At 33.8% G+C, this 16,328-nt stretch overlaps 1 protein-coding gene across 4 annotated transcripts in view; it reads right to left on the reverse strand.

Annotated features, from left to right (window-relative positions):
* Window positions 1-16,328, reverse strand: part of LOC142339304 (receptor-type tyrosine-protein phosphatase F-like) — a 106,537-nt gene that overhangs the window by 2,099 nt on the left and 88,110 nt on the right. For all 4 annotated transcript variants that reach the window (XM_075389244.1, XM_075389246.1, XM_075389245.1 and 1 more), the window contains 6 exons: window positions 14,987-15,307; window positions 9,373-9,512; window positions 5,987-6,164; window positions 5,567-5,691; window positions 4,584-4,767; window positions 3,903-4,199 (listed from right to left, as the gene is read on the reverse strand). In XM_075389244.1, the coding sequence (XP_075245359.1) occupies window positions 3,903-4,199; window positions 4,584-4,767; window positions 5,567-5,691; window positions 5,987-6,164; window positions 9,373-9,512; window positions 14,987-15,307 (1,245 nt within the window). The remainder of the gene's footprint in view (window positions 1-3,902; window positions 4,200-4,583; window positions 4,768-5,566; window positions 5,692-5,986; window positions 6,165-9,372; window positions 9,513-14,986; window positions 15,308-16,328) is intronic.

The following is a 16,328-nucleotide window of genomic DNA, read 5'->3' on the forward strand; positions in this document are numbered from 1 at the left end:
AAAAATTTCAAAGAAATTGTTATGACTTTATTGGTTTCGACACGGGCTTTTCGCAACAAAAAACATTAAATTAATTTTTGATTTTTGTCTATAATTGACGTTCGTTTAATAAACGTAGAACATCAACTGAAGAATTACAAATAGTTATACTATTCAAGGCTTATTTTGGATGACTGAACGAACCTATTCATTTTTTTCATTTTGGATCCAAAGGTTACCAGGACTTTGAAACAAATTGTTTTCGAAAAAAAACAGAAGTATTTCCTAACTTTTTGTCTCTTTCCCTTTTCTGTCAATTTTTGACCTAGTCTCATTAATGAGAAGTCACATAAAAGGTAATTGCCATTGGAAGAAGGCGCAAACAAACATAAGTTACGGCTTCGACACCGTTTTCTTGCAAGTTTTAATTGAATTTTTGTTTGTTGCCTCTATTTGCTGTTCATTTAGCAACCGCATAAAAAAATGAATAAAACAGGTAATGAGGCCCTCCTCTATAGGCAACGGTGATAACAAAATTATTGAATTTCAGTTGATAACTGAAGGTTTTCATTACTTAGAGATTAATTGTTTTTAAAATTATTTATTAACGTAGCTGTTTTTTTTCTATTTGTCTAATTGTAACCTACCCTTACTATGGACTGGTGCCATATCTTTTCTATCAAAGTACAAGTTGCTTTATTCAGTTTCTGTTTTATTTGTTGCTATCTTGACTTTGTTATTAAGTTATTTTTTAAAATGGACATAAAGTTTTGGATACAATTAAGGTTTGTGGTTTTGTTGTTGTTGTTTGATTTTGCTGTTCGTCTCGCCCCGGTTTCCTAATAATGGCAGATCTCATCAGTCTGATGCGGCTTTTTTATTCCAATGAAGTATTAGCGTTGGAGTCAATATTTTTCTTCATACACCGATTTTTTTGAAAAAAACCTTGATTTTTGGGGGGTTTTCTAGCTGTTCATTTGGTAGTCAATTATTTCAAAAATGTGAATGAGCGGCCGGAACTTTATGTGCGAACGCACATTAAAGAGCTTCCTTGTTTACTCTATTTCTTCTTTGCTTTTATTTCACTATGTTACTCTTCAATACAAAAGATATGTCGCGTATTTTGCAAATCTCGGCTCAAACCCCGTGGTCAGAAGACCTTCGGCATCGGTTGTGTGTGTGGAACATTAGATACCATGCTCTCAATCACCAATGGTATTTTATGCGTCTTCATGGAAATATGAAGATTTAAAAATTGCCCTTCCTTTTGCGGAAAGAACCATTAATAAACCTATGCATGGTTTCCAGCTTGGGTCAACCCAGGTAGCAAAGTTTATCGAGTATTTGTTTACTAAAAATGTCTGATTTGGTGCACATTTGTATTTGCTCCCCTAAATTCCATTTGTTCATCCGAAGAAAAAGCAGCCCTTTGTATGCAATAGGTTTTAACTTATTTTGAAACAGTTCAATTGGCACTTAAAAAATTAATAAATAGAGCTTGAAAGTTATTGTAAACACATTTTACAACCATACGAAAGATTGTAATTATACGTATGGCAATTGAAAATTACCATACGTGGTAATTTTTAATGATATAATTTATATATTTACTTTTTTCCTTTTCTTTGTTGTTTGCATTTTTATTGTTATTTGTTATCTTACATCGGCATTAGGTGATTTATTGATCAAGCAGAAGTTTTTTTTAAATGACATCCCAGAATGATTGTCGGGAGATAGCATCTTTTTAGTGAACTTTGTAACAATTCTCATCAATTTCAGAATTAAATATCGAAAAATAAACTACATATATTTTTTAGAGGGTGTGTTTTAAACTATTTAGAGGGTGAGTTTTAGATGAAGTATAATACCGCACGTGAAAAGAAGTATTTCGGTCTTTCTGCTGAGCAGAAGTCAAGCACAGAGAGAATTTAGAGTGCTTTTTGTTCATTCATCATTCGGTGAACGAGAGGAAAGTAGGCGCTGAAAAACTTTTGCTGAGCTAGCAATTTTCTGATCTCAGGCGATTTTTTCCAGGCAGTTTTTTAAATTATAATTCAACTTTATCGCATCAGAAGTTTTTAATCAATTATTTGAACTAGTATCAAAGTATTTGAAAACATTTCGAACACCTGGCAAAACATTAGACCTTTGAGAGCAATTTTGATCTATTCTTGATCCTTTGCCTTGTTGGGGCTTAGTTCGAAGTTTTGTAATCTTCTTTATTTTTTCTAACATCTGTATTATTTCTGTGATTGAATTTAATTGTATTAATGGTCTCTAGGATCGTTCGATTTGAAAGGCTTTAGTTTTCAGTTGTGTTTTTTTTTCAAAATCAAAAGAAACAAAATAGTGTTATTTTAATATTTTTTGCGCACAAAAATGATACTTTTTATAATGACTAAAGTTTGTTTTTTTTTGTAAATAAATTTTACTTCGTTTACGGTCAAGTTTCTCAGACCGATGTAGATTATTACTGAGAACAGCTGAAAAGAATTGCGATCATTCGTTGTGTCATAGAACCATTTTTAGCTCGTCAAATCTTCTAATAAATAAAAATAATAATAAATAGAATTCAATTGCTAGCCTTCAGACTAACATTAAGTAGAATGTACTAGCATTAGCATTCTACTTGCTAGCATTAAGAAGAACGTGCTAGCCTTCATATTTTATTTTTAGATGAGGATATTGAAATTTTCAGACAGTTGATTGTAATTTGGAAGGCAGATTCAAAGTTCTGCATTAAGAAAACTCTATACACAATAAGTCTTTCAAAAGTGCAAAAAAGAAACAAGAAAAAATTCCAGGAACAATTGAAACCTGTACGTTCTACTTTTGAATGGCATGGCAGAGTCATTTGCTACGGGAAGTTTATACAAAGTTCTGAATTATATCGGAAAGATATAAAAACTATAAAAAGCTATAAAACTTTCAGATAAACGTTTCCGAGCAGCAAACAAGCTGCCCTTTAAGCCCCACTTTTTACTGAACCCTATCATCGTTAAGCTATTTCTACGAAAAATTATGTTAATGTAATGTCAAGCATAACATTTTAAGAATTCCTGCATAATCATGACATTTTATTTTGCTACTGGCATTCCAATACCAAGTAATCTTAACTCCAAAAACTGTAAATTTTGTAAAGCCGTATCAATTATTCACAGATTGGGAGCTTTCACTCACTCTAAGACTCTTTGTTCAGTCAATCGTCAGACATTCTTGAAGTTTTCACAATCTCATGTTGATAAAAGACATGAAAAAAGAAGTACCGCGTGAAAAACCACTTAAGCGTTTCACCTTTTTAGATATCTGTTCAAGTGAGGAACACTTTTGAGCTTAAGTGTGCAGTTACATTTTTCAATTACGTCATGAAGGCTTTTTCGTGTTAAGAATTCAGGATTAAAAGGTTTAAATGCAAATTGTAAGTGATCGAGATCTAGTCTTGCTCAGTTTAGATGTGAATTTGACCATACTTAAAAACGAGCATTACGTCATTGAAGTTTTTGCTTAAAGGACTTCACAGCGAACTGACAAGCCTGCAACGAACCTTTCAAGGACTTTTTAACCCTGTTCATTAAGATGCAATTAGTAGTTACTGAAAGACATTCTTAGCGCGAGATCTCTAAAACTGTTAATGACATTAATGTGCAAAGTGCAATTAATGTTCTCGAAAATGTCTGGTTGTAGCTCCTAATAGACCTCCGGACAACTTATTCATTTCTGCTTAAAGTTTAAACAAATGTGGTTTATAAACTTATTTTGAAATGATATCATTTTCTGCGTTGTTAGTTGAAGAAAATGTAGAAGTACCGTTAGTGAAGTTATAATGTAGGGAAAGTAAGGACAGTGTTACATTAAAAAATGAATTTAAATATTGCAATGTCCGATTGCATAATAGAGAACTATGAAAGAAAACCAGAACTTACTGAGAGTTGAAGTTCGAACTTGGATTCCTTCCGACATTGGGCCAATTCCAGCCGAGTTCTTGGCTTGCACTTGGATCGAGTACTCGTTGTCCGGAATCAAGTTCCGAATCACAGTCCGTGGCATGTCGGCTGCCGCCTCTTGTGTCTGGCTGTATCCTCGGTCAACTTGGGAAAAAGTTACCAGGTATTTTTGGATGAGTCCATTTTGGAGGTCGGCAGCCGGGGGTTCCCATGATACAAAGATTCGACTTTCTGATATGCCGACAGCTCGGACGTTCAAAGGTGGACCTTCTGGATCTGAAATTTATCAAAACTAAAGATGTAAGCTCTTGAATGGCACAAAAGGTGACAAAAATATCATGCAATGTACTATAGTAATCAGAGCTAAATCTTTTACTACTCTTGCGCATTAGCTAATCGACCCTTAATGGGATATTATGAAATCATAAAAAGCCGTAAGAATGCCTGAATCAGTTTTTAGAAATTTATCGTACGGAAATTTTTGTCATTTATAGAAAGCGGTACGAAATATTGATGCAAATAAAATTTAGAGGATTTCCACATCTCTTTTCGATCGAAAGGAAAGAACGACGCAGGTCCAGCAAAAAAATAGCTGGGTCATAATAACCCTCTAAAGTTATTTGCAATATCTGCAAAAATATTATCACTGACAGTGCTTACCTGTTGCGGGTACAGCGACTGTGAGTTTCTGACTGTCTAGGCTGAATCCGTTGAGGTTCCTGGCCTGCACTCTGAAGTCATACTGAAGACCCTTCCTCAGATTGGGGAACTCAACCCTCTTCTTTGTCATCTCACTCCTGATGCTTCTGATGTCGTGCACGTATTCGTACAGCTCATCCGTTTCCTGTTGACATAAAAAAACGTTCAAAGACGAATAATAAATCAACCCAAATAAAATATGGAACTTTGTATTATTTGTGTCTCGAAGTGTTGTCGAATAAATTTGAATAAATTTTAAACTGAAGTGAAAAGAGATGAAAAGCTTAAGAAGCGTTAAATTTCAGAGGAAATAACTATTTATATTTATTTACTTCTCTTTTCAATCATTTGCGCAATCCCGACAACTAACTTGCTCTCACCGATTTGAAATCAAACTATGAAATACTGGGGAAAGAGCGCAATACCTTTAAAGTAAAGGCGCAATTTTTGGTGTACAGAATACAAATTTTGCTCATGCAGGACATAGAGAACGTTCCTGCATGATCTTGAAATGGAATTCGAGGAAACCATCCATGGTCTGGATATGGTTGCCAAGAAAGCCAAAGGTAGCATAACCAGTGAGATTTTGTGTAGATTAATCTTGAAAACCGTTCAAAAATGGAACAAATTGCCCTCTTCATTAAGAACTTTTAACAGTAAAACTTGCTTTAAAAATGTTTTAACCGAGTTTTTGCTCGATCAACACAAGAAAGTACCCGTTAATAGACAAATAGGAGCCTTCAAATCCTAATTTTACCTATGAAAACGAACAGCCACAATTTGAAGATTATTATATTAATAACAATGCTGATTAATTTATTTAACATTTTAGAGCATGTAGATATCTAACCTTAGGGTTATATTCTGAGTAATTTACATGTTTCAAAAAAAAATTGCATAACACGTGAGATTTTGGTATCTTAAAGTATACTTGAGTAAATTACCTTGATGTGATACTTGACGATGAACGAAGTCACAGGGTGTCCGGGAACTTCTGTGTAGTCCCAACTCAGCACCACTCCCTTCTCTTTCTTCACTTCCACGTGCAGGTCGTAGGGAGTGTTGGGCTCTACAGTACATAAAAATAATCAGTTGAAAACGGGCGAAGCCGATTATGATGTCACACTTTGAGGTTCGATCTTTATTTGTTTGTTCCATTCACTTATTGACGGGAGATGAGCTTATATACTTCATCAAGAATTGCTGATTTGAGAAATTTTATGCTGAAGAAAAGGCTAGAAAAATTTCGAGAAGCGTTCGTTCATGAAGATTAAGCTTTGTGACACTAAAGCAATTGTATTTCAAAATTTTTGGTTAACTTTTCAGGAGAGACAAAATGATGACGATACGAGTGCAGTTAGTACCTGGACTCTTTGTGCGTATGTTGTATGTGTTGCTTTTGGGACTTTCATTGGACACTAGGAGTATGGAGAGTTGGAATGCGTAGGAGGTGTCTGGCTTGAGTCCAGTCAAGATACAGGAAGAGAGTGAGTGTCCCATGCAATCGAAGAGAGCCTTTATCGTCTGTCCTGTCACCTCTTTCTATAAATTAAAGAGATTTTACTTTTCACATTATTTATTTTTGAAAACAATTGTACAAAAAATTTGAGTTCTTTTGACATACCTCTGTCGATAAGAGTTCTGTCTCTTTAAAAAATGCTGCCAGCTGATGCATGTCAAAAGAGAAGGGGAGGAGATTTCCTCAACGAAAATGATTTCACAGACTTTCAAAGCAAAAATCTGTTGAATAGAAGTAAACTTTATTAATCTGCTGAATTTGAATTTTGACCACTTCCCAATGTCGTTATAATTAAGACTTCATCTGCTCTAAAATGACAAAAACAGATTTCAGAAAAAACATAGACTTCTCTAACTTTGGAAACAATGAATTTAAGTAAACGCATAAACTGTTTACGCTACAACGAATTTTGGTTAATAGGAAGCTAAAACAGGCGCACCACGAGCTCTGCAACAATTTTACCCTGACATTCCTACAAGCAAGGAACAGTGAAAATTTGTCACAATAAAAATTGGGCCAGAAAAAGTAAATATCGTTATCGATAAAATTCAAGCTGGTAATGATATTTACGATAACAAATAAGTCATTTCATTCAAATTGCTTGACAGGAGTTTTCAGAAGCTAGGGTTTTAAAATGGAGCAGAAGTAAACGATCACGTTTTTGCTTTTGATGTAAAAAAGGAGTTTAATTTTAGAACAATTACGCTAAAAAATGTAGAAGGCCATTGATTCAGTTGACAATAACAAAGCTCCTGGCCCGGGAGCTTTCGATGCCAGTGCTATCAAAGCTGCTAAGTCTTCGATAAGAAGCCACTTACAGTGTCCAAGAAAGTTTCAAATTTGCCTTTGTCAGTCCTGTCTACAAAATGAGGACAAAAGATGATCTCAGTAACTCCAATGTCCGTAAAAAATTTTGAAGGGCTTTCATTGACTCAAGTGAATGAATACATAACAATAGAACAAACACTCAATGATACTCAAAACGGATTTAGAAGGTTTAAATTATCCACAGATGACATTTTGTATTTATCCTGATTATACTGAGGCTTTAAGCCCTCAGTATAATCAGGATAAATTTTTAAAATCAATCGCATTTTTTATGGTTCTTGCCATAACTCTCAACTCAGAAATCAAGCAAACTTTTAAAAGGAACTAAGTGCTTACGGATTTAATTTTCGAATAACGCTTTAAAAATGTGTGATTCGGTTTTTGACAGATGGCAATGTGTGAAACAACCACATTTTTCCTCAACGAAAAGTTTTAGAACCTCCATTTTTTTGCTCTACGACATTGGTTTTAAGGAAAAAGCACAACGAACATTCAAAATTTTTTAATTTTCGGATAGCTTATGTTTCAATATGAAAAATAAAAAATTTCAATTGAAAAAACTGGAGAAAACGGATGAAATCCTCAAACAAAACAAGTTAAAATGAAAAATGATGCATCAATTGAATAAGAAAAGAGATGTCTTTGGCGAGATGCAGAACCTATTAGGCAAAAAATACAGAAGTCTTTGGCTGCCATATGGCGGCCATATGATCACTATAATTTGTACGTCATCAAATAACACTTGAAGCACGATAAATGTTGTTCAGATATCTAGTAATCTCAAATTTAAATTTTTGTGCAATCTAACTTCAAAATCGTAAGAATTTATCAATAAAATGGATAAATCGAGGAAAAAACTGACTGGTTTAACCGACTGGATATGAAAGTAAATTAATTTTAACTTTCCAAAAAAAAACAAATTTTTTTAATCACAAAGAGACCAGGTAGTTTAATTTTCACAATTTTGATAAAAATCTAAATGTAGGCAAAGAGCCCTAAGTTTTCAGTAGTAACAGAACTATTACCGTTAAGGACATGACAAAATTTTTTAGTTATGTAATTAGCTCTAAACCATCTATTAAACTGAATGATAACAATGTAACTGTTTGGTTGGGATTGTTTGTATCTCAATCTCCATAATCCGTTTGGCAGACTGAGGAGCCGTGGCCCAATGAACTTGTTTCACAACAAATGCTTTTTATATATTTTTTTATCTCAAAGCAAGAGTTTTTTTTACTTAATCCTAATTATGCTAAATAATGTTTTGTTAAGTCTAACAAATCGTAAATTTAAGATACAACCAATAAGGAGAAACATACTTAAAACAAAAAAAATTGTTGCATCTCTTACATATTTTAAAAAATATCTGCATTCATTCAAAGACATGCTTTCAAAACATCCATTTTTATGTTTTTTTATCATAAAAACAAAAACAATAATTAAATGCTCACATCTTATTTTATAGACGAATTTTTCCTTGAAATATCAAAAAAAAACTTTTTTATTGATAGGTTTATCGTTTCCTGCTCACCGGAAATTTTGCGGCACCTAGTTCCATTTTTGTAAACATTGAGAGACAAATGATTTCATACCCAAGCTTGCTTTTTAGTCTAATTATGAGCTTAAAGTTCTAAAGCTTGACAAATTAATTTAAATAGCTGTAAATTGTTTCATAGTTGTCTTATTGAAAAAATAAATAGCTCAGCTGGTAGCAGTTCTGCCTCTATAATGAGGTCTATTGACTTATAGTAATGTTTTCGTAGAAAACAAGTCTATTTTTAATCGTCGATTTTAATGTTGTAAACATTTCTACAATAAATTTTTGGAAAACATAGCTGCAAACGACAATTGCGATAGCGCAAAGAATTTACAAAAAATTCTTGTGGTCAGAGGAAATTGACGCCTGATCAGTAAAATTGAAGCCATGATTTTCAGCTGAATAGCAAAAACGTGGTTTTTATACCCTTAAATTTGTATACCCCTAATCAATTTATATACCCTGAATTCTACAGCGTTTCTGTGAGTTCCCTTATTCGATCTCCTCATATGTAATACAAGTGAATTCGAAATTTCTCCGTAAGAAAACCAATAGTCTCTGTTTTGTCAGAGTTCACAGCTAGCTTATTTTGTTCTATACTCTTTTCAGTTCCGTGCAAAATCAACATGATATTTTAAGTTAAATCAACTTTTTCTTCCTAGTAGCAAACATCATATATATATATATATATACATATATATATATATATATATATATGGGTATATTTAGGTATTTTGACACGTGGTGTATTAATGGCATTGGGTATTTTGCCCTGTCGTGATTTAAGAATTGCCTTTTTAAAAAATAGACTTCAGTTAGTGTTACATTCTGAAGGAATCCCGTCGTATTTTTCTAACCAAGCTAACCTTGTATGAGTAGGAAATTTGGAAGCCAATTTTGAGGTTGTCCTCAATGTTGTCGTACTCAGATGGGACTTTCCAGTGCAGTCTCACGCTGGTCGAGTTGATGACGTCAATGGAGCGGATCACGGGAGCACTGATTGTCTCTACAAACACACCATTGAGATGAAAAATTGGCATGGACTCGCCTTTTGTCATTTAAAAATAGCTGTAATCAAAACTGTTTTGACGGGGACTGCTTTGACTGGGACTGTTTTGTCCGGACATGGTTTGATGCCTTTGCTGAAAGTTAATGATAAATTTGCACACATTTTCAAATGATTTTGCAATCTTTGTAAAATATTTTTTTTTGCAAATTTTTGCAAATAGTTTTTATAAAATTTGCATTAATTTTTAACTTTTGCAAATTTTGACCTTATTTTTTGTAAGTGCTATAGCTAATTCTTGCAGTAGTTTAACTAAAGATCGTGTATCAGTGTGAGTAGCTTTAGCAAGTGGGTCATTAAGGTTTTTTTGCAAAAGGGACAGAAATCTAGATCTGATATGAGTTAATCGTCATGTCACGCTTATAATAACAGTCATGGCGTCAATAATTCACACTGATTTATAGACCCATGGGCCAGCGTGACAACTGAGTCTTACCGGCTGATTCAGCTGAAGTTATTTCACTCCTCATAGGTGTACGTAGCCTTTCGATACCAAAGTGTATGTTCGAGACTTATCAAGAACGATGATATCATACAAACATACACATCATAATACTCATAGATTATAATTATTAAAAATTTCGAAAAATACGCTATGTCATGACCCCGACGTGCATTTAAAACAAAATTTTGTCAGCTATAGATTTTACACCCCCGAAATTTTGAGCGAAACAAAACAAAGAACTAAATCGTGATTACTATGATAGAGAACCATGCATGCATGCAATATGATGTAATCTCACGTATATCAATCGTGCACATGCGCTGATTAGTCGAAAAGGGTCCTCTGCCCACGGCGTTGTTTGCACACACAAAGAAGTCATAGCAAGTACTCTCCAACAACTCTCCAACGAGAACAGAATTTTCTAGAACACTCTTTTGCTGGAAGTAGACAATGTTGGACGTAGTGGGTACTATAGGTGCATTCTCGAGAGTCGTGATGCGGTATAGCACTGTGTAGTTTGTTATCTTGTCATTTTGGGCTGAGTAGGTCCAGGTGAGGGAGATTGAGTTCAGAGTGATTATTCTAGCATGCAGTTCGCCCGGTTTAGTACTCGGCACTGAAAGTTGACATAAGTGAAACAGAGCATGCACAAAAGAAAAAAATTCTTTGAAATATACGAGAAAAAAATATTCTGAGCAAAGCAAACAGGCTAAAAAAAGAATTCACGAATTGATAGTTTTTGTGACTATCTCACTATCTCGAATCGTAACGGAAAATGGAAAAGATATATTGTAGAGTAAATTAGATTAGATTAATCACATTATTGTGTGGCCACCTTCATAGCCTTGTTCACGAAAATTGAGCCTCATTATTTGAGAAAATTTTGATCTTGAAAATAAGTCTTAAGAAGAAATTGAAAAAATTATCGTGGTATAATTCCAAAAACAGAGAAGTTTGGTCAAAATAATATAATCTTGCATGAAACAAGTTGAAATGAAAAAAAAAACATTTGCCATTTTAAGCCAGTTGTAATTTTATTTATTGAAACAAAGAATAAAAAATCTAATAATTGAACAAAAAACACAAAACAATCCTTACTTCAAAAAAAGAAAATTTTGCATATTTGCAATCAAAAGATGATGAAAACCCAAAAAGTACTGGTTTATTTCTCTTCTAAATTTTTCGAATTTAAGGATTCAATACCATGATTGATTTTTTTGAACAATCAAAATGAACCATATAATTAAAATTGAACCACCGTACCATTTATCCCTTGGCGCCTTTATAGGAAAGCTATTTATTAAAAAACGTTGAAAAAATAAACGCAGAGTTTTCCTGACATTTTCAACAAATTATAAACTAAATTGACCAAAACTGAAAAAATGGATTTTTTTCTCAATTCACTTATCTATAAATAACAATTTAATTTTTGCTGTTAGATTTCTGTGATGATCATTCAGTTCAGAAATAATTGCGATTGTTGCATTGAGCGAATTTTAAATTCCACAAATGCTGGGTTCTTGACGGTGGTATCACAGTGTTTTAATGTTGATATAGTAATCATGTTCGACTTTAAATACAATTTTGTATTGATAGCTAAGATAGGCCAGCCTAGGCAAACAGAAAAAATCCATTCATCGAACATCAAACTAACGCGTGTCAAAAATCAAAAACTTAAGCAAGATAACGAAGTAAGGGTCCTCTGCCCACGGCGTTGTTTGCACACACAAAGAAGTCATAGCAAGTACTCTCCAACAACTCTCCAACGAGAACAGAACTTTCTAAAACACTCTTTTGCTGGAAGTAGACAATGTTGGACGTAGTGGGTACTATAGGTGCATTCTCGAGAGTCGTGATGCGGTATAGCACTGTGTAGTTTGTTATCTTGTCATTTTGGGCTGAGTAAGTCCAGGTGAGGGAGATTGAGTTCAGAGTGATTATTCTAGCATGCAGTTCGCCCGGTTTAGTACTCGGCACTGAAAGTTGACATAAGTGAAACAGAGCATGCACAAAAGAAAAAAATTCTTTGAAATATACGAGAAAAAAATATTCTGAGCAAAGCAAACAGGCTAAAAAAAAGAATTCACGAATTGATAGTTTTTGTGACTATCTCACTATCTCGAAAAATGGAAAATGGAAAAGATATATTGTAGAGTAAATTAGATTAGATTAATCACATTATTGTGTGGCCACCTTCATAGCCTTGTTCACGAAAATTGAGCCTCATTATTTGAGAAAATTTTGATCTTGAAAATAAGTCTTAAGAAGAAATTGAAAAAATTATCGTGGTATAATTCCAAATACAGAGAAGTTTGGTCAAAATAATATAATCTTGCATGAAACAAGTTGAAATGAAAAAAAACATTTGCTATTTTAAGCCAGTTGTAATTTTATTTATTGAAACAAAGAATAAAAAATCTAATTATTGAACAAAAAACACAAAACAATCCTTACTTCAAAAAAAAAATTTTGCATATTTGCAATCAAAAGATGATGAAAACCCAAAAAGTACTGGTTTATTTCTCTTCTAAAATTTTCGAATTTAAGGATTCAATATCATGATTGATTTTTTTGAACAATCAAAATGAATCATATAATTAAAATTGAACCACCGTACCATTTATCCCTTGGCGCCTTTATAGGAAAGCTATTTATTTAAAAACGTTGAAAAAATAAATGCAGAGTTTTCCTGACATTTTCAACAAATTATAAACTAAATTGACCAAAACTGAAAAATTGGTTTTTTTTTCTCAATTCACTTATCTATAAATAACAATTTAACTTTTGCTGTTAGATTTCTGTGATGATCATCCAGTTCAGAAATAATTGCGATTGTTGCATTGAGCGAATTTTAAATTCCACAAATGCTGGGTTCTTGACGGTGGTATCACAGTGTTTTAATGTTGATATAGTAATCATGTTCGACTTTAAATACAATTTTGTATTGATAGCTAAGATAGGACAGCCTAGGCAAACAGAAAAAATCCATTCATCGAACATCAAACTAACGCGTGTCAAAAATCAAAAACTTAAGCAAGATAACGAAGTAAGTGAACACAATGACAAAAGGGCTTGAAAATGAAAATAAGTAGCAATTCATATCAAAACAGAAAAATAAAAGTGACCCAATTTGTTGCAAAATGGAGACAGCTACCTCGTGTCAATTATTCAAATTAATTTGATCAAGCTGCAGCTAAAACACAAAATACCTCGAATAGAGCAAAAAAAATATTTGAGATTTAAATTTTCTTGAAAAATTTTATAAAATTTTTGAAAGAGATTTTGTTAAAGGGGAAGAACTATCAAAATAAAACCCTCCTAATATAAGAGAATTTCTATTGAATAAACTTCCACCAAAAACAAAATCAGTCAAGAAGTCTCAAGCACTGTCACTCTTAAAAGCACAAGAAGAAACTTCAGGGAATGTTTTACAGGTCTTTTTCCAGTTGATATTCAAAAAGGGTAGTTTTCATTTCAAATTTAAAATGTTTTGCAGGAACCTGCAGTGGTACGGTGTAATTCTGTTAACTTAGCAGTAGAAATGGTGAAAGTTTGGTCGACGACATTTGATTGTATCACCAAAAAAGTAATCTAGAGATCAAGAGTTTTTGCCTAATGCACAGAAAACACTGAACGGCAACAGAAATTGGGCAAAAACCCCTTTTTCAAGGTGAATTTGTGTCCATTTTCTAATTCAATGACAACTTTTTTCCCATTAAGCTCATTTGTGAAGTTAGAATGACCAATTTTTGGTCACTTTATAAGATAAGAACTGGAAAAAAGAGGTTAAATAAAATCTGAAAAAAACGGTTCAAACATAACCGACAAACGTCGGGCCAATTGCTCTCAAATGACGGACAAGCGGTCGGCTTAGTCAGTAGCTAGCTACGGTTTAATGAGGCTAGCTTTAGCTTAATTGAAGGGGTGTGAGTTGAGCGCAGCGGGGAGGGGTGTGCACCGGGGGGGTCAACCTATAAGAACCACAGTTCACACCATAATCATAAGTCTCCAAAACAGTTTCTGTGAATCGCATACTTCAAGACTAGTGAGCTGAAGGCTCTAAGAGAACTTAATGCCCGCTGGGTGCTGCCTGTTTATTCCGTTTGGGGACAAGAAACTCAATTGGGTGAGACGAAAATTCGGTCCGGCAAAAAATCGCATAAAAAAGACCAACAGGACTAATATAATTGCTACAAACTTCGTTTGAGAGCAATTAAAAAGTCCTGAAAATGTTTCGTCGTATCTTACTACGAAATCACCTAAAGGTCAATTTTATATAGAGATCACAAAACGCCCTTAACAACTGTCCTAGTGAATAGCAAAAAGATGATCGCTGGGCAAAAAAGGATTTTCTGGTTTGCCGTTTACCGCCCATTTCGAAAAAATAACACTAGTTTTCTCGATACAGGCACATCAATTTTGTAGTTAAATCTTGTTTAACACGATTAGGCATTTAGGGAAGATCACGGACTCAAAAAGCAAGCTTGAAATTTACCTCTTTGTTCTCTTTCAGGTCACGACAATCGCACAGCTATTGAGGTAGCAAACTAAGCTCATAAGCTGAATTGATTTTTAGTTCATGTTTTACTACCCGGGTTATAAATCAAAAAGGGCAGGTTAGAAAAGCGTAACATGCAAACACATGCAATCATATAACTCATAACCACATGCTAACAATAAGTGCTGCGCACAAAAACATGTTGGAAATTAATTAAGCCCACACTAAAAATAAATTTTATACACATTTTTCGTGAAGTACCAAGAAATTCTCATAAGCTCAAGCTTTCGACGGGAATTATATCAATTTTGTGTCGAAGTGAAGTAAAATGTTTTTTCTGCAGCCAATGAATTATACAATGATTTCAAGCAATTAAATATAAAAGCTGTCAGCGCCTGACTTTATGTTCATCGATGTTTTATGTGGAACTTTATGTTCGATGTTTTATATTTTATGTGGTTTGCATTTTACCTGCTTTGAAAGTGCTGCAAAACATATTCTCTGTAAAAGGTCCGGACACATCATCAAAATTGACAGCGGCAGCCGTGAAGCTGTACTTAGTGTCCGGCTGCAGTCCTCGTATTGTTACGTAATACCTCCTATCATACGCATACGATACTTCAATCGGAGAGATCTCCTGTGTCCGAGTGGTTCCTCTGCTCTGTGAGTCATTGTAATAGACACGGTAGCTCTTGATGTCTTTAATGTTGATGAGGGCCACTTGGCTCCAGGAGAGGTTGACGGCGTTTGATGAAATGACCTCGACGTTAAATCGTTCCAAAAGACCAGGAACTGAAATCAACATACTTTTAGGGTGAAAATTGAGGATGAAATTACCAATATACCTACTACTTTTGTCAAGTTTTCTAACAAAATCTTAGGTGACAAATTCTTGCGAACTTGTCACAAAACAATTATAACTTGACAAATATTTGCTATTCACTGCGCCATTTTTATCAAATGTTTCAGGTTTTAGACCATTCAATTGTTGATGATTAAAAATAGGTAAAATAAGCCTAATGTATCTTGATGTAGACTTTCTTCTGTCCATTTTTTTCTTTATTTGTCAGCGACTGTTCATATTTTGCTAGAAATCAAAGAAAGAGTTTAACATATTTTTATCTAAATTATAGCTTTGTCATTGAACAACGTTCACCATTTTCTAGCTGACAATGATTATGCTTTTTTTCAAATTATCATGTATCACATCTAGAAATGAAAGCGGGTAGCCCAGCGAAGCTTAAAAAAACTTCATCACGTGCTTCAAATCGCGTGCTTTGTCTAAATGGGGAAATTTACTTTGTAATAGTTGTTGGAGTTAGAGCGTTTTATGCCAGTATAGTTTTTAGAGCATGCATGCTTTTAGTAATGAAACACCAACACACTTCAGCTAAAAATACTGAAATTTCATTGTGAATAAACTTTAATTCACAATCATGTAATAAAACTTAATAAGTTCATATCCCAGCTCAAAGATTCCAATACATTAAAGGCAGAATAGAATGAAATTAATAATTAAAGCTACCAAAATCCGTCAGAAAAAGGGACGATATTAATAATTCGTGGTTTGCTTTTGAACAGCTGATTTGCTGAATGGAACAAAGCAGTGTTTAGAAGAACGGCGACTCTTTATGACAAACAGTGCGTTGCCTGATTAGGCCGAACCATCGACATTTAAACAAAGAAAAATAAAAACCAACTAGTACTGCGGTCACATGGGTTGACCAAAGAGTGATTTGATTGATAAAACTGCAATTACACATTTTGTCGCGCCCCTTTCCTGTTGTCGCTTTCGATTAAACAAAGATCATTA

The sequence above is a fragment of the Convolutriloba macropyga genome, chromosome 5 (genome assembly GCF_964194025.1).
Source record: "Convolutriloba macropyga chromosome 5, txConMacr16.3, whole genome shotgun sequence".
NCBI lineage: Eukaryota > Metazoa > Xenacoelomorpha > Acoela > Convolutidae > Convolutriloba > Convolutriloba macropyga.